The 26,593-nt window shown below is 45.3% G+C and overlaps 3 protein-coding genes across 4 annotated transcripts; 1 reads left to right on the forward strand and 2 right to left on the reverse strand.

Moving 5' to 3' along the window:
- Positions 1–742: 742 nt before the first annotated feature.
- LOC118216402 (ubinuclein-2-like) lies at positions 743–11,091 on the reverse strand. Of its 2 annotated transcripts, XM_035397524.1 has the most exons (17): positions 10,741–11,091; positions 9,492–9,611; positions 9,256–9,357; positions 8,778–8,909; positions 8,114–8,217; positions 7,150–7,669; positions 6,633–6,703; positions 5,848–5,977; positions 5,597–5,703; positions 5,330–5,440; positions 5,061–5,204; positions 4,870–4,920; positions 4,455–4,497; positions 2,996–4,282; positions 2,430–2,640; positions 1,888–1,956; positions 743–1,541 (listed from the first exon to the last, which is right to left on the reverse strand). In XM_035397524.1, exons 1-17 carry the CDS (start codon positions 11,041–11,043, stop codon positions 1,495–1,497), a joined length of 3,552 nt encoding a protein of 1,183 aa, XP_035253415.1. In that variant the 5' UTR covers positions 11,044–11,091; the 3' UTR covers positions 743–1,494. The 2 variants fall into 2 exon arrangements, with proteins under 2 accessions (XP_035253415.1, XP_035253416.1); XM_035397525.1 differs by lacking the exon at positions 1,888–1,956.
- Positions 11,092–13,641: 2,550 nt separating this feature from the next.
- On the forward strand, positions 13,642–18,469 carry LOC118217370 (peroxiredoxin-1-like). The gene is made up of 6 exons (XM_035399318.1): positions 13,642–13,799; positions 14,898–15,016; positions 15,569–15,722; positions 16,679–16,801; positions 17,180–17,310; positions 18,002–18,469. The coding sequence occupies exons 2-6, from the start codon at positions 14,914–14,916 to the stop codon at positions 18,085–18,087; spliced, it is 597 nt and encodes a 198-aa protein (XP_035255209.1). The 5' UTR covers positions 13,642–13,799; positions 14,898–14,913; the 3' UTR covers positions 18,088–18,469.
- A 5,576-nt stretch (positions 18,470–24,045) lies between these two features.
- Positions 24,046–26,371, reverse strand: LOC118216872 (transcription factor jun-B-like). The gene has a single exon (XM_035398460.1). It carries the CDS (start codon positions 25,910–25,912, stop codon positions 24,923–24,925), a length of 990 nt encoding a protein of 329 aa, XP_035254351.1. The 5' UTR covers positions 25,913–26,371; the 3' UTR covers positions 24,046–24,922.
- Positions 26,372–26,593: the final 222 nt, after the last annotated feature.

The following is a 26,593-nucleotide window of genomic DNA, read 5'->3' on the forward strand; positions in this document are numbered from 1 at the left end:
AAACCAAACAGTTTAAAGTACAATTGCGCGTAGCTTTTGAAATGCTATTTAAAATTCCAGTGGTACGGTCTTGCATACGCTATGGAATACTGTTAACCTAATCCAACTAACTTGATCCCTTGGAATTTCTGTGGCTGACAAAAAAATTCTTAAATTAAATGCCATTTACATTTATATTTTAAATACAGCCAGTATTAAATACATACTATTATCATAGTCCAAACACTGTGGCATACTTCAAAGTGTCAGGTGGCAAGAGACACCAAACGTTCACACATTTTAAATGCCCTTGACCTTTTAAGGAATGGAGGCACATCTCCCCAAAATGGCTACCAGTGCATCCGACCCATCTGAGAGCCACAAGGCTTATGGCACGTATCTGTGGTCCATTCAATCGGCAGAATTACAGAGCAATGAAACGCAAGCTCTACACAGTCAAGCACAACCTACACAGTGGACACACAAACCCAATAAGTCATGTAGAGGGAAGGGTTGTCCTATCAACCTCGGAGATGTGCTTTTGCTGTGGAGACAAATCATTGTTGTCAAACGCACAGGGGAGGGAACTGTGTTGGGACCCAAGAGAGGGAGGCAGTAGAGTTTACGAGGAAAGAGTAGATGGAGAGAAGGGCATTTGCAAGCCCCATCTCAGAGGAAAAGGGAAACGGCCTAGTGCATCCACACCACCATACTCTGATACAAGTGCAATCAGACACAAGGAATTTTAGCCCACAGCTCACTGTTTTGGTTTGACAAACATTTATCACCCTGCATAGTTATTTTTATTACACGCTAAGGCTTTTTGATTTGTGTTTTTAAGCCAACTGCCAAGAACTGTACATGTATAAAAAAAAAGAATTCAAGCAGAAATACAAACTTGTTCCCTTTTACTCTCTCACACACACACACACGCACCTGCACCAGTGTAAAATACAGCACCAGAGAGAGGGAGTGGGAGAAAGAGGTGGGGGGGGGGGGGTATGCTCAAACTGACCTGGAAACTGGAGTATAGTGCACACACAGGCACAAAAAACCTGCACATACTCCGAGACGGTGATTGTTGTTTGTCTTTTAAAAACACTACAGGCTAGCTGGTTTTACCAGAAGTCTTGGTGGCAGTAGCTAATAAATACAATAACTCCCAGAATGCATTACATCTACTGAAGGGGACCGTACCATATAAAACTGATTCCAGACATTACATTACCATCCACCTCTCCTTCCACAGTGATAAAGGTCTGTCATGTAAACATTGTCAAAAAATAGAAAAGGTTCATTCATCCATCCATTCATTTTGTTGACATTATTAATAATGTATTTATATTACAGTACAAAAACATTCAGACATACTCAAGTGAGCATTCATCACCAAGTCCATCCTGCTTTTCATCTGTTCATCCAGTTAAACAGAGCCACCCCAAGCACTGATTTGTCCAGGGTGATGTCATCCTGGTGGGTGTGGCCCTGTCGTGTCTGCGTTCCCATAGATCTGGGTCAGAGAGCCTTCCTATTCGTATCCCCTTCCTGGCTTTGATTGACATCTGGGGGGAGGAAGTGGGGGGGGGTGCAAAATGATGAGCTGACACAACAGATGGGAAAACCAGAAACTATTGCCAGAATATCTGCTCTGTCTTGCAACCCTCTAGATTATGCTCCGAGTGTTTCCTATTGCTAACAGGTGGCATAAGAGCCACTGCCGTTGATGTGCCAGTTAAGGCCAAAGCTGCACATCTGCTCGGCAAATAGAGTATCTGTGGTGAAATCTGTGGAGGTTGACAGACAGACGAGTGAATGGGTCTACAAAGCAGCTGGACAGAGGCGGGACGTGCAGCCGACAGCCAGTAAACAGAGAGGCTGGGGGGCGGGGCCAGGACTGGGAGAGTTTACCTGAGAAAGCAAGCTGCAAGTGAGGGGGTAGTGCAGAGAGAGGCCCCGACTGGAGGCTCTTATACAGATCTGAGGAGAAACGGATAACACGGACAGACAGGGAGGGGCGTGGCGGGAGAGGCAAATGAATGCAGGGGCACCAGACGAAAATGTGAAGGGGAGAGTGTAGGAAAGGAGGGCGCCAGAGGGGGGCGCCAGACGAAAATGTGAAGGGGAGAGTGTAGGAAAGGGCAGAAAGCAATAAAGGAAAGAGAATGCAGAAGGGACAAATGAACAAAACGAGAAAATGTCAGACCGTACAGACACTTACAACAGTTACAAACACCTGATTGGATAAACACTGATATAAGAACACTGGGACACAAGCACAAACACACACACAACTTCTGAGATGTTCACAGTACCAGGTCTCATTTCATCCATCTTACTTTATTCTGAAAAATGAGGCCAAATAATTTAATGTGTCTTGAATACTGACGTTAAGAATATAACTTCTAATGTCCGTTTAGTAAATGGGGGCGGGGCTTCCTTTGATGACTCACTCTGCGCCAGGCCGTATCCTGAGTTGTTTCCGGTTGCCGTGGCGCCCTCGCTCCCGGCGCTCCCCCCCGTCGGCCCGGTCGGCGGAGTGAAGTTCAGGAGGGACGGGAACTGAAAGGGCAGAGACACGGGGACCAGTCCCCCCAGCATTCCAAACCCCAGGGGGAGGGACGGGGGCGGAGTCCCCAGGAGACTGCTCCCTGCCGACGATATCTAGATTTAAAGAAATATAAATACGTAAATGTTACATGCTGCTGCTGACCAACGGACTGGAAATACTGTTACTTCACAAAGCTGAATTGTCTAGTCTAATGTGGTTCATTGTTTCCCTAAACATGGAATCTAGCCTGGGGTGAGACCCCGACTACAGCATTCTGACTGAGCCTGGTCTGGTTGTGTCAAACTCCCATCAGATCTGCCCATGTGCAAGCTGCTATTAGGTTAAAAACAGACCGCTGTGGAGGCAGAGGGGGTAAGAAGTGAGGTGGTGAATGGCACTGGGAAATGGTGTTTGAATATAGCTCACTCAATTTGGCTTACTGCTAATGTCCAGTTATAGCCGACTCACCTGCGATAACTGAGATGTGACTGGCAGGGACGGTGGAGTGGGAGCAGGAGCCCGGCTCACAACTGGCTTAGTGCCCGGGCTGGCCCCGCCCACTGTCCTTTGCCGCTGCTCATGATTGGTTGGAGAGGCAACAGGGGAGGGGCTTGAGACCGGGCGACCTGGAGTAGATGAAGTGCTTGGAAGACTGGTGCTGGTGTTGCCGTTGCCTTGGGAGACGGCCTTCTGACCCCCAGGGGTGCCGTAGCCGCCTTGTCCGCTTTTAGCCCCGCCCCCTGGCACAGGGAAGGGGGGGCGGACGGCGGAGCTCTTGGAAGAGTGCAGGTGCAGGTTCGGGATGGACTGTGGGTGGGAGTGGGAAGGGAGGGAGGGAGAGGAGGAGGAGGAGGAAGAAGGGGGCGCGGGGGCAGGCGGTCGGGGGCTCAGTTTGATGATGGACGGGTTGCTGCTGTGTGAGGACTTGCTCAGGGTGACCTGCATTGGGGTGATGAAGCTCGACTGCTGCTGCTGATGGGGTTTGGCTTGGGAGGAGGGGGAGGGGACGGGGGCGGGGCCTGGCGAGGCTGAAGGGGACGGCGAGGACGTGGGGGAGGCCTGGGGGGGCGTTCTGAGGTGTGGCGTTTGGTGTGGCCGCGACGTCTGAGGGACACTGGGGCTCGGCTGAGGAGAGGGGAGGGCGCTTGACCTACACTGAGGCGGTACACCCATGCTACCATTGCTACTGCTGCTAGCTTTACCGCTGCCCTTGTCCAGCCCACTAGGGGGCGTGGAGAGCACGGGCCTCATTCCCTGTTTGACCCCGGGGGAAGAGAAGGCCTTCTGCTGGGGGGGCACGAGCGGGGAGGAGGTGGGGGGCGGGCGTGGCTTGGGAGGCAGCGGAGGACTGGAGGACTGGAGCTTGTTCAGCGCGGGGAAGGCAGGCTGGCGCGCGTGAGCCTGGGGGTGTCTCTGCGCCTGGGAGAGGGGAGCCCCGCCCTTCGGCGCCCCGAACGCCACGGGAGAGGACACGGGCCGGGGAGCGGGCGAGGAGCCGACGGAGGGCGCGGCCTTCTTCCCCGCGGGCGGGGGCGGGTGCGAGGGTTTGGGGGAGGCGGGGCGGTCCTGGATCAGGCCCTTGGCGGCGCTGCTGAGCAGGGCCAGCGCGTGCGAGATGGAGTCCGGGGAGGGCGGGGGCAGGTCGTCGTCCGGGGAGTCCGACAGGCAGATGGTCTCGGGGGAGGAGGGGGCCGGACGGCAGGCCGTTGGGACTGAAGCGGGGGAGGGGGAGGGCTTCTGGACCCAGGCGCCCTCCTGCAACCAATGGAAAGACAGAAAAGGTTGATGTGTGAAAAACGCGAGCGTTAGCAAAGCTTAAGTTTCCTGCTCACTCTATGAAACCAATGTAGATTTCAAAGCAATGCAAAAATTCCAAAGGACACCCCCCACAGCACACCCCTGACACATCCAGAGATGCACACCTCACCTTGGGTTTGGATTTTGGAGCGGGGACCATCTTTTTCTTGACTCTGAATGGGACAGAAAGGGAGTGAGCGTGAGCCTGAATTGACTGATCACAGGAAGAACAGCATGCATGGACAAACAATATAGCTCTTTAAAAAACACTTTTAATCAAATTTCTATTCAGTATTGTATTATTGCCTGCTTGTATGTTGCTTAACAAGTGTGGCTTAAAGAACAGACATAAAACCTGTTCCAAATTATTCCAGAACTATAGTTCCAGATTAGTATAACCACAGCAGCTGTGTGTAATGTACTATTTAATGTTCTATTTCATGTAAAGTAAGCCTACAAGCAGTGACGAGAAGAGTGAGCTTTGACGAAATAGGCGGTGCTTTGGAAAGCAGAGCAAGAAGAATGGTAAAACACAGGTTACTCACGGGTTATCTGTAAGGTGACTGTGTACAGAACGGCTTTCTTTAAACAGTATCCTGAGGGAGAGAAGGGAGTTGGATTTAAAAATCAAAGCTTTGTAGGTTAACCAAAATGCAATCAAACAAAGACACACGTTACAGACACAAAGACGATGGACACGCATCAGGCATCGTGCACCGTTGCCGTGGGAACGCACCTGGCCTGCATCCAGCCCTTGGGCCAGAGCGGCTTGACCTCGGTCTCCAGGAAGGCTTTGAGATAGTCCTCCACAGACAGAGAGCACTGCGACTCCAGCTCGTAGCAGCCCAGCTTTACCCGCACCACGCTGCACAGCAGAGTCCTGGAAAACCACACACAATGGTCACAACACCGCCCCCTACAGGCAGGAGGACACATTTGCTGAAGTCGCAAGGTGAAGGTCAATGGCAGGGCTCCAGCAGGAGGGCGTGTGGGGGCTGTACGAACCGCAGTTTGTCGTCCCAGAGGAATTTCTTGCGCGGGCCCATCACTCTCTTTCCGGGCTTCTCTTCATCGTCTTCCTCAGAACCGTTTTTCTCCACCTCCTCAGACTGTTGCCTGTAACAGAGGGTGGAAAGTTACAATTTTTCGATTTGGACCATTTTCCATGCGTTTCAAACACAACAATCTAACATCCTTCCACAACCTTTGGGGACAGAAATATTTCTTGGAGGACTCTCAAGTAAGGGTGTGAACCCTGGAGGCGAGTCATACTTGGCCACCCTGGCGATGCAGTCCATGTTGTATCTGGTGATCTGCTCCGGCATCACACTGCACACGGCCAGCTTCAGCTTCAGAAGAGGCGCTCGCAGCCGGTCGTCCTGGAGGGAGGGAGGGAGGGAGGGAGGGAGGGAGAGGGAGGGAGGGAGGGAGGGAGGGAGGGAGGGAGAGTGAGTGAGCCAGTCTTAGCTTCAGAGTGTCGCCGGATTTGCACACAGGCAGCTTGGAGCAGAGGCGAGTCCCACCTGCACATTGAGGCTGAGCTTTTTGAGACGTTTGAGGAGCACCTCCTTGTTGCACGGAACGAAGGCCTCCAGGTGTGAGTACACTGCAGAGCGCACAGCAGCCGGCTGCTCCTGCACCTGCAGCTCAATGCTGCCACAAACAGAGAGGAGAGAGGGGGGCGTTAGATCATGCTGGGTTAAGGGGGGGGAGGGGGGTTACAATGCTCTGGAAGGTCAATACAAGACAGCTGACCTGTGGATAACAGACATGGGTTATATACATGTGCACCACAAACATCCGAAAACAATTTTTTTTAAATTATGCTTTTCCCCAATTTCTCTCCCTAATTTAGAATGCCCAATTGTAAATACCAGTCGTGCAAGCGCTGCTATTGATTTTGGAGAGAGCAGACAAGCATGTGCTCTCCTCTGCGTGTAATGGAATATTATTCTCTAATAATATTCAAGTATTTTTATCCCCAGATAGATTTCAGATATCCTCATACATTGCCCAACAAGTACCCATATAAAATGATTACCATATAGATAATGATGTTGATTATTATTACTATTATTAATATTATTTTCCACCAATTTATTATTTACAGAATTAGGCATGTGTATGTTGTATGGGTCATTATTGCAACTGTGATCACTGACAACTTGAAGCACAACTTTCAAGTGCGTCAAGAAATTTTCATTTCTTCAGTTTCTTTCTTTCTTCCCAGAATGCCCGTCAGCACCATGGCCCACGCAATGGTTAAGCCACTGGCATTGAGGAGACAGATGGACCGATGGACACTCACTCCAGCAGGATGCTGTTCATGTCCAGAGTGAAGAACTTCTTCCTCCCCTCTTGGTCGAACTGGCGGGATGCCTGGGGGGGGGAGGCGCCAGAGATAAACACACTAGCACACAGCTGAGACATGAACTGCAGTACAGTGCTTACAAACCCCAACAGCAGCGTCACTCATCTGTAAAACTCACTGCCTGCCACCCTGACACAAGCAGATCAGTATGTCCAATCTGGTGTCACTCCCTTTTCTCTTAAAACTCCTCTTCCTGCTCTCTCGCACTGTCTTTTCAAATTTGCTGGCCTCCTTGAAAGAAATGAAGATTTTCACCTCAGGCTTAGCTAAAGGGAGCAAGGCTTCAGTTGCTGGGAGAGAGCTCGACTGTCTTTCCTTTATAAGAACACATCCAACCTCCATTTATACTGCAATGTAACGTGAATATCAAAGGATTACTCACTAATTTATTGTTACTAAAATAAACTGGGCCACTAGGCACAGGTGACAAATTAAGAGTTGTTAAGGAACTCACCAGGCGTAGGTCATCTATGCGTTTTAGGAGGGGGGCAGGCAGATTGTCAGGGAGGGGCGGAGGTACCAGGAGGCTTGTCGCCTGGGCCTTCCCCAATACCCCCGACCCAGCTTTCTGCCCTGCCCCCGCCCCCACCAGGCCATTCTCCCCCTGGGCAGGGCTGCAGGCCTGGGGCGAGTCCAGGACGCCGAAGTCCAGCTCGCCCATCAGGTCCTGCAGCATCTCGCTCTCATTGGCCGAGCCCAGGAGCGACATCACCGCGGGGTCGGCCGTGAGTTCGGACATGGAGATGTCAGCGTGCGCGGGGCCAAAGGCGGGGCGCGGACCGTGTGGCGTGGCTACGCCGGGGGGCGGGGCGGGGTGGGCGGGGCCTCGGGAGTTGGCGGTAGAGAGGTTCTTCTTGCGGTGTTCGGCGCTCTCCGGGGTGAAGCGGCGGAGGATGGCGGCCAGGTGCAGCGAATCCTTCATCAGTTTCTTCCGCTTCTTCTTCTCCGGGCGATGGGAGCTCAGACCCAGCGCTCTGGCATCAGAACGAGAGAGAGCAGGGGGTAGCGAGGCAGGAAGAGAAGGAGAGGGAGAGAAGACATGAGGAAAAGAGGAAGAATGGAGAGGGAGAGGAAGAGTCTATGACAGCATTCAATGCCTTCAGACCACAATGGCAGGGCACTGGACAACTGTAGAACTTCCTTTTTTTTTTTTTTCAACACTTAAATTTTAACCAGGACACTAGATAGCATTCTACACCATAAATCCCACATTGACTGCCCTCTTGATATTCTAAAATATTGCATTAATAAAGTATAAATATTTATAATGCTCATAAAAAGAAACTACATTAAAAGCAATATGTTAACATAATGCCAGTAGCATGAAAGTGAAATAAATTTATACGTTCTATGGTCTCAATAACAACATGCTGACAGAAGCGTCTATGGTGCCATCGTACACATATATAGTCTCTCACCCAGGCTTTGGTGGTCGGTTCTTCTTAGGTTTCTTCTCCTCCAAACTCACTCCTTCTTTTTTCTTCCTCTTCTTAATCACTCGCTCTTCTCCATCTTTCATTCTCTGTTGAGCAGAAATGGGCAGATGGTGAGCTTTTATTTCTCCACGCTGCAGGTTTCTCTCATTCAACCGCCAATCACAGGAAGACTAATTCTGCATAGAACTTTCTGGAGGGAGCTAGTCTGCCAATAACATCCGCCAGACACACCGTATCCTCCACGGAAACTCTTAGCATGTCTTTTCAAACAATGAAGCTCAATTTAAATGCATGCTCACAAGCTAAACCCTTTCATGAACAGAACAAAACCAAATTTCAAACCTAGCGCAGCCAAGCCTAGTAGCCGTCATGATATGTTCTCCCAGTGCAGGACTGAAGCATTGCTGAAGTGGACACAGAAAAGCAAGAAGCCCCTTGCCCAGCACAGTGTTTCCTCCAGAAATCGTTTTTGGGTAGGTGCTCAGCTGACCATGGGGTAGAGGGGGAACTGTTGCTAAAAAAAGGAAGTGCTTTTCATATGGGGAGTGGGGGGGTTGACAGAGGCATGCTAACAGAAGACATCTTTTTTATTATTTACAAATGCAGCCGGCGTGAGCACAGTGCTCATAGCCTGCCTCCGGCTCACCTTGTGCAGTTTCTCCGCCTTGCCCCCCTCCTCTCCCTCGGATTCGGACGCGGCGCGGAAGTGCAGGGTGCCCGTGTTGATGTAGAACCCCCCCAGCTTGGTATTCAGAGATGCTGGGACCAGCTCGTCATACTAGGAAAACAAAAAGAGAGAGCACATAAACAGCGCAGTGGTCCGGTTTCCACAGACCTGCCTTATATAGAGGTTGTCTGTGTGCCAGTTTGAACCGAAATAGCACTGGGGCTGATAGAGGTTTAATCTTCTGCTCAGTCGCTGCTAGACTTAAACATTTTTCAGAGTTCACCTTCTTTTAAAATCAACGTCTGTCCTCTAATTTGGGGATTTTTTCCTGCTAATATTGAATAGCCAAGCACATGCTGGCCCATCCCTGTACTCCCGCTTCCTTTGTCAATTCAGAATGGATGGGTGTAGATGGGGGAGGGGCGGGGGATTGTAGCAAGGGAAAGTAGATACTCACAGCTTCCGAGTTATCGATGAAGGAGTCGCTCTCATCGTAGCCAAAGCCAATGTCAATCAAATCCTGCATCCTGTCCTTCCTCTTCTTCTTCACACTGTTACCCTACAAGGAGGAAGAGATAAGCAAGGGTTATGCAGGCACACTGTGCACACACAAACAAACATTCCAATTCTGTATTTGTAATTTTTCCACTCCCGTGCTCTCAAACCCTGACATCATCACTGTGAGCTACTCACATATTTGCTTTCGAATTTCCTGGCAAGAGCTTCAACTTCCCGTCTCTCCCTCTGCTCGTCCGCTAAAGGGTCATTGGGGTCACAGGCAGGTGTCAGCCCCTGTGGGGGGTGCCTCTTCACCTGAGTAGAGAGGAAACTGCAGGTTTATACACACACACACACACACACACATACAATCAGATGTAGATATGTATATTACAGTTACATGTTGTTCTATTAGTCTACATATATAAAAGTGAGTATAGTGATTTTCTACACATTGCTGATTCTATGAGCTTAGTAATAATAAATTAAAAAAACAACGATCCAATATCCACAGCAGGGATTTTACTCGCCTTTTGTGTTTTTAGGAACACTGCCAACGACTTCAAATAAAAAGTAGAAGGAAAAATACCTAGCCACATGACTATACTTGGTAATTCTAATTATTATTAGTTACTGTGGCATAGGATGCAAATCAAGCCCTTAATTTTCTGGCTAAAATCAGCGCACACCAACATAATAAAATCAAAGCAGGTGACTTCAGATAGAAAAACGAGTTTGAAAGAGTGACAGAAGTGATAAAACTGTTCTGGTTAATTACGCACTCCAAGTCGGTCAGGGGGCGTCTAGCCGATAAATTTACAGTGAGAAGAAAAGCATTTCAAGGTTCATGCACGTTTGTAACAATGCTTTTTGGGGTAAACGTGTACTCTCGCTGGATTGAATCAGCTGCAAGTTTAATACAAGACATGGCAACAGTTCGCGCAAGCGAATGTGTTTCTCATAATACCATGCAGAGTATGTACGTTGGGATTTTGTGATTACAGTCGTATTGGTGGGTTTATGAACTTTGGGCTAACTGTTGTGTTCGCCAGCAAAGGTTTATTGGGTAGCTGTCCATATATCATTAGACTAGATGGAGAATATCAGCGCATGCTTCAAGGCAACTAGCGCTAACTGTACCTGGATGAAATCTATCTATATGTGATAAACTGCTCGCTATATAGCAAGCTTGGTAGCACCGTTTGAAAACTAGCTCGCTTTAAAGCTAGAATTCGGTCACAAGAACGTCCAGGCTATTATATGATAAGCAGAATGGAGCAGATAATTTGAATCGTTCGCCTGCAAGATCTATCGTTCTAACGCTAGCGTTACCTTTAATGTTAACATGTTCACCAGCTAGCTTCACTACACTGTTGGGGTACACGAGTTTGACAACCAACCCCAGGCTTTTCCCGGCCTACGCGCGTACAGTTCCAGCTCTTACCTGGCGAGACTGGACCAGCTCGCTGTAGCTGAACTCGGCGGACGCCTGGTCGCTGGGCTCGGACAGACAGAGGTTTAGTCGTACCGTGATCCCACTAGGTTCCCCGGTGTCTCCCCCGCCAACTTTAACGTTACCAAAGAGAGCGCCGCCACCTCCTCCTGCCCCAGTCTCTGCGGTACCAGGCTTTCCATGTTCTAAAGTGGTCTCGATTTCGTCCTCCTTTCGACGTTTCTTGGGCTCAGGGGCTGGTACCGTGGCAAAGGCCGACAGTGTGACAAACGGTACTTTTCTAGGTCCTGCCATGGATTGGGTGCGGAGTCGCTGGACCCAACTCACTCCGGACACGGGAGGGAACACAGGAGGGAACACCAGAGAGCAGGCAGCTAGCTATGTGTATACAGATGAGTTAAGTGTTGCTGAGCAAGCTAGCTAGCTAGGACGGCTAAAAGAATGCTTGTTGGCAGGTAGCTTGGATGATTCTCCTGCACCTCAGTTACCTAATCTGGTTCTCTGAGAATGTTTTTTGAAAATATATTTTGCCTGCATCCAAAGGCTATGGAACGGATATATCTTTATCTGCCATCTTTGATTTTAAGACATAAAATTACCCATAGGAGGTCACTGGACCTGCGCACTGACGAAGACAAAGCAAAGCCTGCAGCGCGCGAAAAGGGGCGTAACCCACAGCCAGCCCCTTCCTTCTAGTGTCAGAGGGAATTTTTAAAACGTTGAGCAAATTTAACCGTGAATGCATTAACAAATTTATAAGACACGGACTGTCATTTCTGCAAGCTAAACCCTACGGGGACAGACGATTCTGATTAATAAGTCTCCTGTCTGCCTGTTTAAATTACATTACATTACATTCATTTAGCAGACGCTTTTATCCAAAGCGACGTACAAAAAAAGTGCATTTTCATGATCGTAGACAACTGCTGGACACGGGTTCAGTAAGGTACAATTACTTATTTTGTACAGCTATTTCTAGCCGAGAACAATGAACACTATCCTGGTCTAACATCTGCAAAGCCAAACTAGGCAGAAGAATAAGCTACAGTATTAGGACGAATACAATTTACCAAGAAGTGCAGGGATGGGGCAACATGTAACAAGTGATAGGAAAAGGTTTTTTTTTTTTTTTTTTTTTTTAATGAATCAAACATGGAAATTACTAATAAAACTAGTAATAGAACTGAATCTTAAGAGCCCGTTCTTTTGGATCCGTTCACACGAGAGCTGTTCTTTTGGCTCTCGTATGACTCTTAATTCTGTTTTTCTCTGGTCCCACTCCAAAGCCACAGAATAGGTCTATTTCACAAGATGGCGACCAAAACCGGATGTAGGGATACTTTGTTTCTGGTTACCGTTGCTACGGACCAGAGACTGTAAAAAATAGTAGTTTGGTGTGCGCTGGGGCTTGCCATTGAGCCATAACACGGTCTTCTGTCGCATGCTGCAGCAAGGGTTTCTATGAAACTCTCGCTGGTTAAGAGATTATTTTCTATTTCTCTAGCTCTTTGGGCCCTTCCCTGTGAAATTTGGTGCCCCCACTTGAAAGGTCCTAATACCAAGAAAATAAGGACCCCTTAATGAAGTCCGAATTATTGCCTCATTCAAATTTTAATTATTTAACGTTTTTGTTTGCTTATCCTTGATTGTACTGTCAAATTTTACCGATGCTAATGTTAAACTTGTTTTTCTCACTCAGTAGCCCATGAAGAAAAAAAAAAAATTCAAAAAATAAAAACGGCTGTCTTGTGATATGTCTGATTATAAACTGAGTTATTTATATATTCAGAATTGTAATTTATATATTCAGAATTTAATTTATATATTCAGGAATTGAATTTATATATTCAGAAATTGTATTTATATATTCAGAATTGAATTTATATATTCAGAAATTGTATTTATATATTCAGAAATTGTATTTATATATTCAGAATTGAATTTATATATTCAGAAATTGTATTTATATATTCAGAATTGAATTTATATATTCAGAATTGAATTTATATATTCAGAATTGAATTTATATATTCAGGAATTTAATTTATATATTGAGGGATTGTACTTATATATTCGGGAATTGAATTTATATATTGAGGGATTGTACTTATATATTCAGAATTTAATTCATTTTCGGGACAACCGAGAGGAACAGATACGCTGTTAACGGACAGCAGATGTTGCTTCACATTGCGAAAACACAATGGAGTCGCCTCCAGAAAAGAATTTATGTCGAAGTGCAACATCTCTTTAATCGGCTAACTTGATGTGGTTAGCAAGCTAGCTATTTAGCTTTCTTGTGAACCAGAGCTAACGTTATACTTACCTTCATAACCGAATATAAACTTCTCAAAAAATAATTTATAGCCCTTGTCCAGTTTAGACCGCTTAACGTTCACTGGCAATGCTTCGACAATGCGGATAACATCGGACATTGAACTTTGGCAGAGCTATCAGGGACTGTGAGAACACACGTCGCTGTTTAGGCTCAATTTTTCGCTGTCAGAAATGGACTTGCGTCCGTAGCAACGGTAACCAGAAACAAAGTATCCCTACATCCGGTTTTGGTCGCCATCTTGTGAAATAGGCCTATAGGCGAACTTCAAGCACTTTGTGTGGATAGGTGACTTATTCTCAGCTCCTAGTCCTGGAGAAAGGATGGCCATATATATTTTATTACCAAATCAAAATCAGACCATGTTCAGCATGTTTCATAAATTTCTGACTCTGATTTGATATATATTTCGACAGTTAACAACTTTGGGAGCATTTGACTTCTGAGCGTATGTATCTGCCGTTATCATTTATGAACAATATTAATTTACTACTATTATCAAATTGGTCGTATCCTTCAATTCTTATTGGCCGTGCACCACGCATTCTCGCGGGATGTGCAGATGTGCGCGATACCAATGGGACGTTACTGCGCATGTGCTGAGGGAATCTACAGCAGGAGGCGTGAGACTGTCGACAACTGAGGATAGCTAGCGTGAATGATATACCGTGTACACGGTGTGCAGTAGACAACTGGCGCTTTAAATTAACTTCATGTGAGTTCTGTTCTGATTGTGAAATATTTGTGCATATCTCGCAGAAATGCATTGTTTTCAGTTGGCTGAACTTTCGCAGTCGGACCTTGATTCTTTGCGAGGACAATCGAAGGAAGCCTGAGCTAGTGTGTTAATGTAGCCAACCCAGCTACTATTTAATTATGGTAAAACGTTACGGTTTTGCATGTTAAGTAGCTAACTTTGTGACTTCGAGTGGTTTTGTTTGTTTGTGTTGACTAAAATGTGATATTGGATAAAGCTAGCTAGATAACATTAGATATTACGCAGCACGGTTCCTTGGGAATGCGGATGTTCCTCTACATAGTATTCTGTATGGTTTAATATTTGTATTTGGAACAGGCTACGTGTTACTTGTAACAATGTCTCTATAGTTCGTAGTTAGCTAAGTAGAACTTTGCCTTCTGTAGTGAAGCCAACGTATTACAAACTTTAGCTAGTTAGCATGTTCAATTCACTGGCTCGTTCTTTAACATCCGTGTTAGCTAGGTAATGTTAGCGTTTAGCTAGTTTGGTTGCGGGCCGATTCGTTACACCAAATAATTGTGAACAACGGAACGACATACTAGTCTAAATTTTTAATGAAAGGTTAATTTGCACATTGCTGTTAAGCGAGGAATTCCACGGGAGCTTAGCGTTAATTAAGGGTTTTGTGCAATACGTGAAACTAGAACAATGGAGCTGCTTATACTGGTTTTCCCTCTGTCATCCCCTGTCGAAGTGAACCCTAATCCTTACTATAAAACATTAACGTTTATATGGGCCCTCAGGCTATCGCGAATTAATAATCATGTGCGATTGGAGTATTACTCGGTGAATTTTGCTCAGTCGCACGACATTCCATCGCCGTGGGTGTCCATTTATTATGCACACAGTTACTTCAAAGTCCAAAACGTTTGTGGCATTGAAAAGTTCATACAAATTTAAGTCTGTGTACGTTGTGCTTTACTTTGAGGGAGAGGGAACTTCCCCCCCCCCCCCCAGCTGTATGTGGCTTTATCAGCAAATGTTGCCAAAATTCCTTTTGGTTCTGAGTGTTTCCCATGAGATTTTTAATTCATGTCCTCCTTTCAATACCAGCAACCTCAACGTTGCCATGTCTGCCGGGAACGCAAAGATCGGCCAGCCCGCACCTCCGTTCCAAGCCACTGCAGTTGTGGATGGGCAGTTCAAAGAGATCAAGCTCTCTGACTACAAAGGTAAAGGCTACACAAGGCACTGTGAAACCTCAAGACTTTTCATGGCTTCAGTCTGTACATGGTTTAAATCTCTACTGTCTTGCATATTTTCGCGAACAGGCACACATGCTCACATTCACACACTCATACTCACATGCATACTCTTACTTGCACACTCGCACTTAGTCAGGCACATTTGCACATTCAGACTCACATGCATAAGCTTTCATACACATACTTTACTTTTCCTCTCAAACTTATGCTCACTCACCAATATACTCCCACAAAGAGAAGCATATACTCACAAGCACATGCAGTCTGTCTCGCTCTCACTCTCAGATTTGAGAGCAGGTGGACCACTTCAAAATTGGTAACAAAAAAAATGATGGGGGGAATGATTTGACAATATTGTTTTTAAAGGACCTTGGCCCCTTAGCTCAGTGTGTATCCAGCATGAATCCCTCATTTCCGGTGCCAACTATCAGAACAGGAAATGAGGTGCTGGTAGTTCTGGACACAATATTGTTTTTAATGACTCCCGATTTTTGTCTCTCCCTGCTGCCACCCCAATAGGGAAGTACTTGGTGCTCTTCTTCTACCCCCTTGACTTCACCTTTGTCTGTCCCACGGAGATTGTGGCCTTCAGCGACCGGGCGGAAGAGTTCCGGAAGATTGGCTGTGAGGTCATCGCTGCCTCCGTCGACTCGCACTTCAGCCACCTGGCCTGGTGAGAAGAGCGGCGTGTTATGGATCTTTGGGAACCAAAAGGGGTGCAGTGAATTGTGGACATGTACTTTGTGTGTGCGGCTCTGAAGCTTCACTCGGCCTTTAACTCCTGTGGGCCTCCAGACCTTTGTGCTCTTGGTAAGAGCTTTGCAGCTTGCAACAGAATAACAGTCACCTCTGTGGGCAGGGCTAGCTTAGACATAAGCTTTCCATATCGGTGAACTCTAGCACAGACGGCATGTCTTCTTCCCCTCACATGAATCTAATTATGCCTTTACAATCTAATTCATGTATCATCGTGTGCAAATGTGAACTTCAACCACAACCGGGCACACATTGTAGGTTTCTGTGGTTGCACATGATACCCTTCAGGGCTTAAGCTCCATCTGGTGAATAGGTAAAACCAGAGTTGAGTGCAGCACTTAAATTGAGGAATTAAATTGCCCCATTTTTGCATTTGGTCGTAATAATGAAGATAATCTTTTATTGTGGGCGGTTGGGTAGCGCACTCTGTAAAAGCTCTGCTTTAGGCACACGAGTGAGCTACACTGATTGAATCTGACCTGTGCTGGTGCTGCCTTCCACTTGTATGTCTCAGATGAGAACCGTGAGCTGTCTTTGTTTCCCTGAGCCGGCAGCCAGGGGCCATATGGAGCGTGCTTGTTCACAAATTGGACATTCCAAATTCTGGTGCCATGCCAAATTAAAAATGAAAAAAAAAAAGAAATTATTTTACTGTATAGTATTGTAGAATATTTGAAAATGTAATCGCTCACGCAACTCCTGGGGTCGTCCCTCGTTCAGTTGACTGGAAGGTCCATCGCTCTGGCCTTTGTTTCGGTAAGGTTCTGCGGTAGAGGAAGTCAGTTTTGGCTATGAACGTTGTGACATTGTTTCAGTTATGCATGGCGTCTGGTTAGCCGTGTCATGATACATGCCGCTACCTGTTCCCTGTAGGATAAACACACCACGGAAGCAGGGCGGCCTGGGCCCTATGAAGATCCCTCTGCTGGCTGACCTGGGCAAGTCCATCTCCCAGGACTACGGAGTGCTGAAGGAGGATGAGGGCATCGCCTACAGGTGTGTACTGAGATGAGTATCCACCCGCTCGTTTGATGCCATTGGCAGGGCCTCCGGTTTAATGTGTGGCCGAAGCATAAACACAATTGGCGGATTGCTTAATTAGCGGTGTTAGCCTGTGACTGTGCACATTAATGCGTTTGCATGTGTGCGCGCGTGGTGTGTTTGTCCTTGAATAAGTGCGTTTGTCCATGAGTGGGTTACGTGTGCTCACTTTCATACATTTGCTCGGGCTGGTGTTTATTATGCACTGGTTTGTGTCCCTCAGAATACATCTTGTCTTTTTTCCTTATTGAACTCCATCTTCCCTTTGATCTCTCTCTCATACTTCCTGTGCCTTTTCCTTTCTCACTGTTCGTTGTGTCTCCTGTCTGTTAGGGGCCTGTTTGTGATTGACGATAAAGGCCTGCTGAGGCAGATCACCATAAATGACCTGCCTGTGGGACGCTCAGTGGACGAGACCCTACGGCTGGTGCAGGCCTTCCAGCACACCGACAAGTTCGGAGAAGGTAAGAGTGGGTCGGTTACTGGGGGGGGGGGGGGGGGTTAGTTGAGAGATAGAAGGCTGTGGTCAGACATTGGGTTTTCGTTTCCTGAGGTCATAAAGAGTGGTGGAAATTAAATGCATTTAGGCGTAATTTAAAAGTTTTTTTTTTTTGTCTTTTTTCAAATGATTTTTTTGTGGAAATTAAAGCTGTTTCTGGCTGTTAGGAAGAGTGTCATTGGTATCTTTTTATCTTTCTCACTTGTGTGACTGAGTAAAATATGTATCGGTATATCAAAAAATTTAAAAAATAAAAACGTACATTCAAAATGTTTAATCAAATGTTAGTGGGTGCACATTTGGCTGAACGACGAATATTGCAATGTCAATGCAGTAGGAAACTGGTTAGCTACATAGTACTAATGAAGTTTTCATGAAGTGATGAAATGACAGGGCATGCAAGGAGAACACTCAAAATATATGACTACTGGTGATCTGGTGTAAAATGTCAGTGCCTGTTTCGGTTCAAACACCTTTTCTGTATTGAATCCTGCACCATGGAACTACAAATATATTCTCCAAAGTTCAGAGGACTCCAGCCCGGTTCTAGCGCGCTTCTTAAGTTAATAAATGTCATAGATGATAGTGGTGGTCATTTGTAAATCGTAAGTCGTCTGAGTGCGGGTAAGATGGCGACTAACATTCTCTGTGCGCAGTGTGTCCAGCCGGCTGGAAACCAGGAAGCGACACCATTGTTCCGGACGTCCAGAAGAGCAAGGAGTATTTCTCAAAACAGAACTAACTCGTCCCTTTCTGGCCCATGCGCACTTATCTCCCTGAACCCGAGCACTTAACGTTCCCGAATTACTGCTCACATTGGCCCCCCTCCCCCACCATCTCCATGCACACGTTCTAGACGCAGCATCCTGTTATAGAACTCATGTCTGAATGGAAGTAAAGCAGTGAGTCCTCGTAAGCACTGAAACTGTGAGCCATGTTTTTTTCTAGAAGGTTATTATGCCAGGAAAGGGAAAGATGAAAAATAAGAAAAACCTGAAGTGTTTTTATGGTTGCTAAACTGATGATCAATATCAGAAGTGTCAAGAGAACTGGAATGATGAGTTAAGGTAATTCTGGTGACTTTGTGACTGGAGAAATAAAGATCAAACTGAATTTAAAATATAGATATGGTGTCTGGATGTCTGTATCTGCATATTACCAGTGTTTTGAAATGGGCTTAAAAATTGAACAGTTTGTTTTTCACTGGTATATGTTACTTAATTTGCCATCTTCCTGCTTCAGTGAAGCTGAATGTACCTATGGAATATCTGGGTTTTAAATCAGTAAGGTTTAGATAGCGGTGTGGTATGATGGTCTGGGAACTGGGCTTGTAACTCAAAGGTTGTAAGCTTGTTTGCCAGATAGGAGCAATGTGCAAAATGTGCAACGAATGAATGGAATTAGCCAGCAGGGTGCCCAAAGAGATGAATAACCTGTAACAGGCGTGATTCAGGCAAGGGCACAGCCTGCTGAGAGAAGGTTCTAGTACCAGGCTGCCCAATCCTGTTACTGGGGATCTACTGTCCTGTCTAGGTTTTCATTTCACCCCTTCTTGGGGAATGAAACTTATTGGCAGCACAACAGGATCTATAGTTGTTGAACAAGGTGTACTCTGTTACGGTTGGAATGAAAACCTACAGGACGGTTGATATCCAAGAACAGGATTGGGCAGTCCTGCTCTAGTAGTTCTTGTTGTGAAATGCAGCAGACAAGTCGGGAAGGATGAGGATGGAGTGAAGAGCCTCAGTCACTGTGAGCAGAACAGTCTAGTGGAGATGGTTGCAGACTGCATGCTTCAGTTTTGGTTCATAAGTAAGAGCTACAGTTAAATGAAAAATTATTGGGACAGTTGTTGGGAGAAATCGATTGTTCTTCTGTGATAATCAAGTTTGTATTGTCAAATCAACCGATGACAATGCTTTTCATGTTTTGATTATTTACCCTCTTAAGCCATATTATGTCAAATAGCTGTGCATGCAATAATGAATAAAAGTCGCATTCACATTATGCTTTTTGTGCTAGATTGCAAACAAATAAAAAGACATAAATACTTTTTTTAAAATTAAACACCGGAAAGAATCAATAGGCTCCTAATAGGTAAAAATTTGACACATGGCCACTAAAAACTATTTGGTAGAGGATGAAGAATTTAAAGACAAATAACAAGTGAAACCAGCGTTGTGTTCAAGGAAAACATTATTAAAGAGCTTAAGCGAGTTCAACAGCCTTAAATGAGCAAGTGATTTGCTGTAACAAAAACTAGCATACACGGGGCTCCCGGACCGAGTTTGAGAGCCGTTGGTCAGCGGCACTTCAAAGCTTGTTACTGAATGCCCACTAGAGGGAGCTGTGATTACACTATCAATTCCAACATTGCTAACCAAACCGGTTTGATGTTTTGGGTTTCGTTTCACATGACGGTTTGTGAACTGCATCAGTAGGCTATACATAAAAACATTTGAAAATATTATATCTATAAAAAAGCATCCAGAGTGTCTGAAATCTTTCTAACTGGACTTAGATTTATGACCTCACAAATCGCCGACCTTTCATGCCATAGATGGTAGTCAAAGTAGTCCTTGTCAAACCCTCTACAACTATACGAAGCCATGGCGTCATCTTTGAGCCCTCACTTGGCTCTCTCGCTAAGAATTGAATTTTTCCATCGCTGGCATTACACTGCTCTGCCCATTCCGCATCCTGATGGATGCTGAAACCATGATCCATGCATTCATAATCTCCTCTCTTGATTACTGCAGTGTCCTCCTCTGTAGTATTTTTGGCAAAACACTCTGAAAACTGCAGTATGGCAGTTTGGCAGACATTGCTTTCACAGTGTTCTTCATTTGAATGTAGTCCATGACACCTGTCTTAAAGAGCACAAGCCTCACTAGCCTCCAAATGGTGTATGTGAGTGCTTTCTACATGTGCTCACGTGTACTATATAGATCTGCTGTGAGACTTGAATATGGTTCGACTGAGAATGAATTTGTGAACCACTAGATGGTGCAGTATACAAATTAATGATGCCCATCAGTTTGGTTGTGTTAATGGTGATGAACTGGTGTACTTTTAGGTGGATAAGGAATAATTCCGAGAAGGGACAAAGGTGTGGCCTTATCACTTCTGGAACGCAGCTCACATTGCAAGCCTGTTGTTGTCCAGCGTAACGTACTAGCAATCGTTTTTTTTTGTTTTTGTTTTTTAGCACAAGGAATGCTGTATCTATGGTAATTCGTGTATGTGTTCTATTCTATACATTTAAGAATTCTAAATAAATGCCATTTTCAGCGGCATAAAATTTGTGATCCTTACATTGGCATATCGATCTGAACTTTTATCTATCATGGTCAATGGGTGAGGCCAGCCAGACTTGAACAGCATCGTAGATCTTATTTTTTGCATGGTATCACAAACACTTATAAACATACACGTCAGACGTGTATGTTTATAAGTGACTGTCCCATTTTGTCTGCTTCCAATAACACTCCATGTCAGTAGACAAAAAAAGCCTGACACTTGCTTATAAGAAAATGTGTAGTCTGTTTATTGAAGGTTATTTTAATCATATTTTTCTTCAGTCAAGTGTCATAAAATGTGTATGAATGTTTAACAGATATAAAAGCCAATATGTTTTTTGTCTTAGTAGTGATAGCTTGTGCCCCAGAACCAACTATACCTGTAGATGCATACAGAAATATCAGAAGAATTGACGAAATATGACTGGAACAGGAATGTAACAAAGATGGAATGTAATAGAAATTGCCAAAAAAAAAATATGAATAAGCAAATAGTACGGTAACTAACAGCTAGAATAGGGTGAAGTATGCCATGTTTCACTTAAAATCAGACGATTTAGTCTTTAGTGGTGTTTTACTTGTGAAGATGACAATGTAAGTTTATATGAGACTGAGACTTTCCAAGTGTGTGCAAATCTGCAGTGATAGTATTGGGTGGTCTAAAGAGGGGGGCTCTTCAAACACAGGTGATGTAATGGGTAAAATGACATTGAAGAGGAAGCTGCTTAGCTCTCTGAAATGATCTTTCTGTGTGGTCCTTAAGCAGGAGGGAAGAGAGACAGGGTTTTGGTTGGTGGGAGGGATGCAAAAGAGAGGTGAGAAAATTACCCACCTCCTTCTTCATACTTCATTAATAATGTAACGGATGTATTTCCTTGCGACTTGTGGGTAGAGGCGTGTGTGCCTGTGTGCTTAAGACCACGCCATGGCAGTTTCCCCTTGGGTGGGATTGTGACGAAACTGAGGTACAGCAAGGCTATGGAAATGTTTCAGTGTAAGGCAACACTTCATTTTTCTGAAAGTGGACATTGCCATTAGTAGATTTTTACAAACATTTGTGAACAGGAGTAGATAAATGTACCGGCTTCTACATAAAAGGCTCATCAGTAACAAAGATGTTCAAATAGAAACACTATATTACATCTTATGTATTCATTGAAGAAGTGGTTGCTCTGAAATGTATCTTTGCTCCGTCTTTTTATTATTCGCCGCATATAATGGTGGGTTGGGTAGTTACCACGTGAGAGAAGGGGCAACGATTGAACAGCCCAACTCCTGCAGGGAAGAAACCAAAACCTGGAAGAGTAAAATACGGAGACGTCTAAAAAAAATAGCTCTCGTTAAGGCGGGAAGTTTTACCTGGGCGAAGAAAATAGGTTCAAAAATAGACCGTGTGTAGGTGCGAAGGATAAAGTTTCCACAGAAAAGAAAAATGCGTTATTGGAAACGATTTGCTTTTGTGTGTACGTCAGTGAGTAGCGGCTCACCTATTTGTCCTTGTTCCAAAACATGACGAGCCGCTGAAATGTGAAAGTGCGTACTAACCAGATTTCGACAGTGTTTTGAAGTGGGTTGTGGTTTGATTTCCATGTGAAGTACAAAGACGTTGAAGGCGAACGTATGTGCGAGGTTAACTTACCGTAGTCTACTTGCAGGAAGGCTAGGAAATGAGTTTTCTCCTTTTCTCGGATCAGTTGTGGAGAACAGTCGGGCAGAGAGACAGCCGAACTTATAGTGTCACAGCTGTTTTACTTTCCTATTTGATTCGACTATATGATCACATTCGTGATATAACAGAAGATTTAAGACACTGCAGAGACGCTTTACTGTGCTCATGACAGCAAGGTTACTATTTTACCGGTGTATCGTGTGTGGACAAATGTAAGAGGGAAGAAGCTCTGGCAAATCTAGATATTTATTTGTTGGTGGAGAGATGTTACTTTTCCTGCAGCCGGATGAAACGAAAGTACTGTGTGCATTCTTGTGGGGCGAAGTATCTCAAGAATGTCGTTGGCACTAAACTCCATCCAATCCGGCCAGCCTCAGAAGATGGACACATGCATACCAGACGCCCACTCTCGCGCTGCCCCGAGAAAGGCTTGGCAGCGCATTGAAACCCCCAGCATTCCGCTCGACGCTGTCACTTCCCTCCAAATGTTCCGGGTGCAGTGTTATAAATATCGAGACTTATCTGAGCCAAACAACACACATAACTGCAGTGAGCTCCCCTCTGCCGCATTTTTGGCAATAAATCCCATGCAAGCTTTGTCCATCTGGTAACATGGAGATGTGCCGCAGTGTGCGTGTGCTTACCTGTACATTTTGTCAAGCCTGTTTGGATCCTTGGATACTGATATAGCATGCTTGATATTAGCTATGTATTTGTTTAACAGATGTCCTTATTCGTTACTTACACGACGTACATTTTATAACTAGGCTATATGTACCATTTTACTGGAGCGATTAAGTTCCTTGTTCAACGGTGCAACGGCAGTGCTCCTCTCGGGATTTGAACCTGAAATCCCTTTGTGTTTCATGCTCAGTTTCTAACCCACTGTGAACTAGTGTACACTGCCGCACGTTGGCATATTACAATTTTCTTGTCTCAGCTATCCACTGCAGGCTCGAAATCCGTAGTGTTGCTTGTAGCCTATTACGACTAATATGTAGGCTCTACATAGCCATAATATTGACAGATATATTGGAATCGCAGGCATGGTGAAATCCGTGTTAGGTGCTTTGTGGGGTTGAAAACCGTGCTGGTTTAATTGTTTGACTATATCCGTACGGAAGTGGTGGGATGTCATATAAGGGAAGAACGAACTATTCGAAATTAACTTGTTCTGTGAAATATTTTAGCTTTTAAAGATTTGTTAGATTGTTGATCTAAGGATTTATTTTTTTATTATAAGGCAGTGCACTCCACTATCGGTTGGTGTGAATCTAACATTGCTGTCTGTTAGATTGTTTAAGAGGAAACAGTTTTCATTTAGGAGGAAATAGTTTTATTATTTAGGAAGAAACTATTTTGGATGAAGAACTAGAATGAATTGTCGTGAACTAGTGTTCTACGCCGCTTTGGTTTGTATTGGAGTTTGTAAGCCATGGCTGCCTATACTTTTTTTTTATCTCGGTTAAGTTTTTGCGGCGGTTGCATGGGTACTGGACAACAGCAGTACTTATGTTGTGGTGGGAAACTCCCCCGTCGCTATTTAACACTCACCTCGCCGACACAGGGAGGGCGAGGTAATAGAAAAAAAATTAAATTTGAACGCCGCTAACTGGCAGCGTAGGTGGGGGTTCCCGGAAAGCGTTCCTTGTTGTGACGTCTCAGCACCACAAATGACCATATATGGACATGCTCCTGTGCGTCAATAGGAAAAGACCCCAACGCGCTCAAGTCAGACGTCAGGACTGCTGTTTATTGCAGAACATCCTGCCTATCTATAGATCTGTTTGTCTGCATGTACCAATGATTGTGGATTCCCCGGTTTCAATTCAATTCCCTGGAAATGTGAAAATTATTCATGTGACTACAAGGCAAACCCATGAAATAAACTCCACACCATTATCACTGATCAATATTCAAATGAAGCCACTCGATTGAAATCAGTGGTCTCTGAATTCAAGTAGGCAATCGAAGAAACCATCATTTACATTAACTTCTACACATATCGATATGTTTTTTAAGACAGACGCAAACTTGAATCAAAATTTTAAGATTTTACTTAAATATATTGTGCACAAAAAGTAAACATATGACATCATAAAGGTTCGTCGGGATCAACCTGACAAATACAGAATAACTTAATTATTTGGAATGCAGCATTGCATGACAATATCAAAAGTATTTCAAAATGAACAAAGCACCCCATTCCCCTCAATCCCTCCCAAACCATCACCCAATACAGAAACTAGTCAAATACTCATTTCCCACTTGAAAATAATCGTTCCGAGTGTTTCTGACTAGTCAGTCCTGGACGTGAGACTACTCCACAGCTTTAGCCTACATTTTACAATTAACATGGTCCCAGTGCATCGTGACCGGAAGTACCATTGTACAATCCATACAAATATGTAAGCTACCCATACTTCAAATTATAAGACATGAAAGAACGTTCATTTTCAAAATGAAACATACACATGGCTCAATTTTTCATTATCAGTAATAATCCAGTGATGTCGTGTTTTTGTTTTACAATAAACAAAACGTACATTAGGAACAGGATAGTCTTCCAGTGTTCTTTTAAAACAATGTTCATTTGATCGTTTCTCCATTTAAAACGACTCCATCTTGCTCGCTAGCATTAGTTGACATCCGCTGCTGACGTGCGTCATGACTTTCTGTTTGAGCTGTGCGACTTGTTCTCGCAGGAGAGAAGCGGTGCTGGACAGTCCGGCATTGTCCGACTTCAGGACCTTCACCTTGTCCTCCAGACGGGCGATGCGCTCGAGCTTTCGCCGCCGGCACTTCGTCGCCGCCAAGCGGTTCCTCAGCCTTTTCCGCTCCGCTTTGATTAGCTCCTGGTTTTCCATATTAATGGGCGACATTGGTGGCGAGCCGTCGCTGCTGTGCAGGTCTGGAACAGTCTGTGGTTCTTCTTTCAGTGAAACGAGCCGCGGCGTATGCAGGCCGGCGCCGGTTAAAGAGTGCTGAAAGTGGCCCGATGCAAGCGTCGTTGTTTGATGGTGCTGTTGCTGCTGATGGTGTGTTGGCAGGTAGCTGATGGTGGCTGTGGGGTAGCTGGATACAGACGCGAGGGTAGTGTTCGGAGCATTCAGTGTTGTGTAAACGGGAGGTTCCGGCTGCAGGGAGGAGCCGAAGACACTAGAGGCCGCCGCCGTGCACGTCGTCACACCGCAGGCTCCCAGAGACACGTTGGGCGGGGGCATGTGGTTCATTTTGTGGAGCTCGTCCAGCGCTTTGACAAAACCGTCAGCGAAGCCCTCCTGTTCATCCGTGATCCCCCGACTGTAGAAATATTGGCTCGGGGTGGGTGTAGTGGTAATGACGCCGTTGCTGTTCTGGATGATCAGTCTCTCCAGCTCTGGAGAGGCCAGCTTTAGCGACCCAATCTCTGGGTTTGTCGACTGGTAATAGTCCGCCTCGGCACGCAGCTGGGACTTGAGGCTCCGGTAAGGCTCGGCCAAGTTCATACCCATATTCTGCTTCAGGAGTTTGTACTCGTGCAGAGCCGTGTCCGAGTTAGCGTAAGATGAGATGAATGAGTCGTCATGATAAAACGGCTGTTCCATTTTTGTAGACATGCAGCTAATTGTAGTCTAAGCACAGTCAGTAGTGCTTGATCGACAGAAGAAAACTGTTACAACAGCTACAGAGTTCTATCAGGAAACTTATAAATGCAAACTAAAAATTCTTCAGAAGTCCCTCGGAATCAGTCTTAGCGAATCTTCTCAGCAATGACAGATGTCCAGTTTCTAAGGGAACATTAATAAATGTCAACCCTTCCAAAATACCCCAAAGCGTACGAGTTCAACGCACCAGAACCGATGTCTCTTGAACAGAATAGCGACTTTTCTTTTCCTTGACAGTCGTATAAAAGTGATACTCGATTATTGGTTTTTGCTTCCTCTTTTCGTCTTAGGTATTTTCTGACATATAACGCGGTATTCTCGGGTGGAAAGGTGGATCCTGTCCCTGTCGGCTCACGAGAACGTTTTCTCATTTTTGTCCGGTTATTCCATGCCGTTTTATACAACACTGACAGCGCGCATTGTGTCAAGACAGCAAGCGCCCACTGGATTGGTTAGAACTTCGAGTGATGGGCGTGACTACTTCATTCCACACCCAACGCTACGAAACGTCAGACAGGTGGTGACGTTATTGCCAGTAACTTTTGGGGTTGTAAACAAGCTTGGCTTCGGGCGAGCGACGCGAGGAGTTTATTGCTTTGGAAACCAGAGGATTGCAACGCCAGTGTCAGATGT

Source organism: Anguilla anguilla, chromosome 17 (assembly GCF_013347855.1).
Source record: "Anguilla anguilla isolate fAngAng1 chromosome 17, fAngAng1.pri, whole genome shotgun sequence".
In the NCBI taxonomy this organism is placed as follows: Eukaryota; Metazoa; Chordata; class Actinopteri; order Anguilliformes; family Anguillidae; genus Anguilla; species Anguilla anguilla.

Excerpts from the sequence above, each read along its gene's own strand:
- LOC118216872 (XM_035398460.1), bottom strand. The coding sequence starts at position 25,912 with ATGTCTACAAAAATGGAACAGCCGTTTTATCATGACGACTCATTCATC.
- LOC118216402 (XM_035397524.1), bottom strand. The coding sequence starts at position 11,043 with ATGGCAGGACCTAGAAAAGTACCGTTTGTCACACTGTCGGCCTTTGCC. Across the intron at positions 9,358-9,491 it reads GGAAATTCGAAAGCAAATAT|GGTAACAGTGTGAAGAAGAA; the intron begins GTGAGTAGCTCA and ends TCCTCCTTGTAG. Across the intron at positions 8,910-9,255 it reads TCATCGATAACTCGGAAGCT|TATGACGAGCTGGTCCCAGC; the intron begins GTGAGTATCTAC and ends TTGTTTTCCTAG.
- LOC118217370 (XM_035399318.1), top strand. The coding sequence starts at position 14,914 with ATGTCTGCCGGGAACGCAAAGATCGGCCAGCCCGCACCTCCGTTCCAA. Across the intron at positions 15,723-16,678 it reads CACTTCAGCCACCTGGCCTG|GATAAACACACCACGGAAGC; the intron begins GTGAGAAGAGCG and ends TGTTCCCTGTAG. Across the intron at positions 16,802-17,179 it reads GATGAGGGCATCGCCTACAG|GGGCCTGTTTGTGATTGACG; the intron begins GTGTGTACTGAG and ends CCTGTCTGTTAG.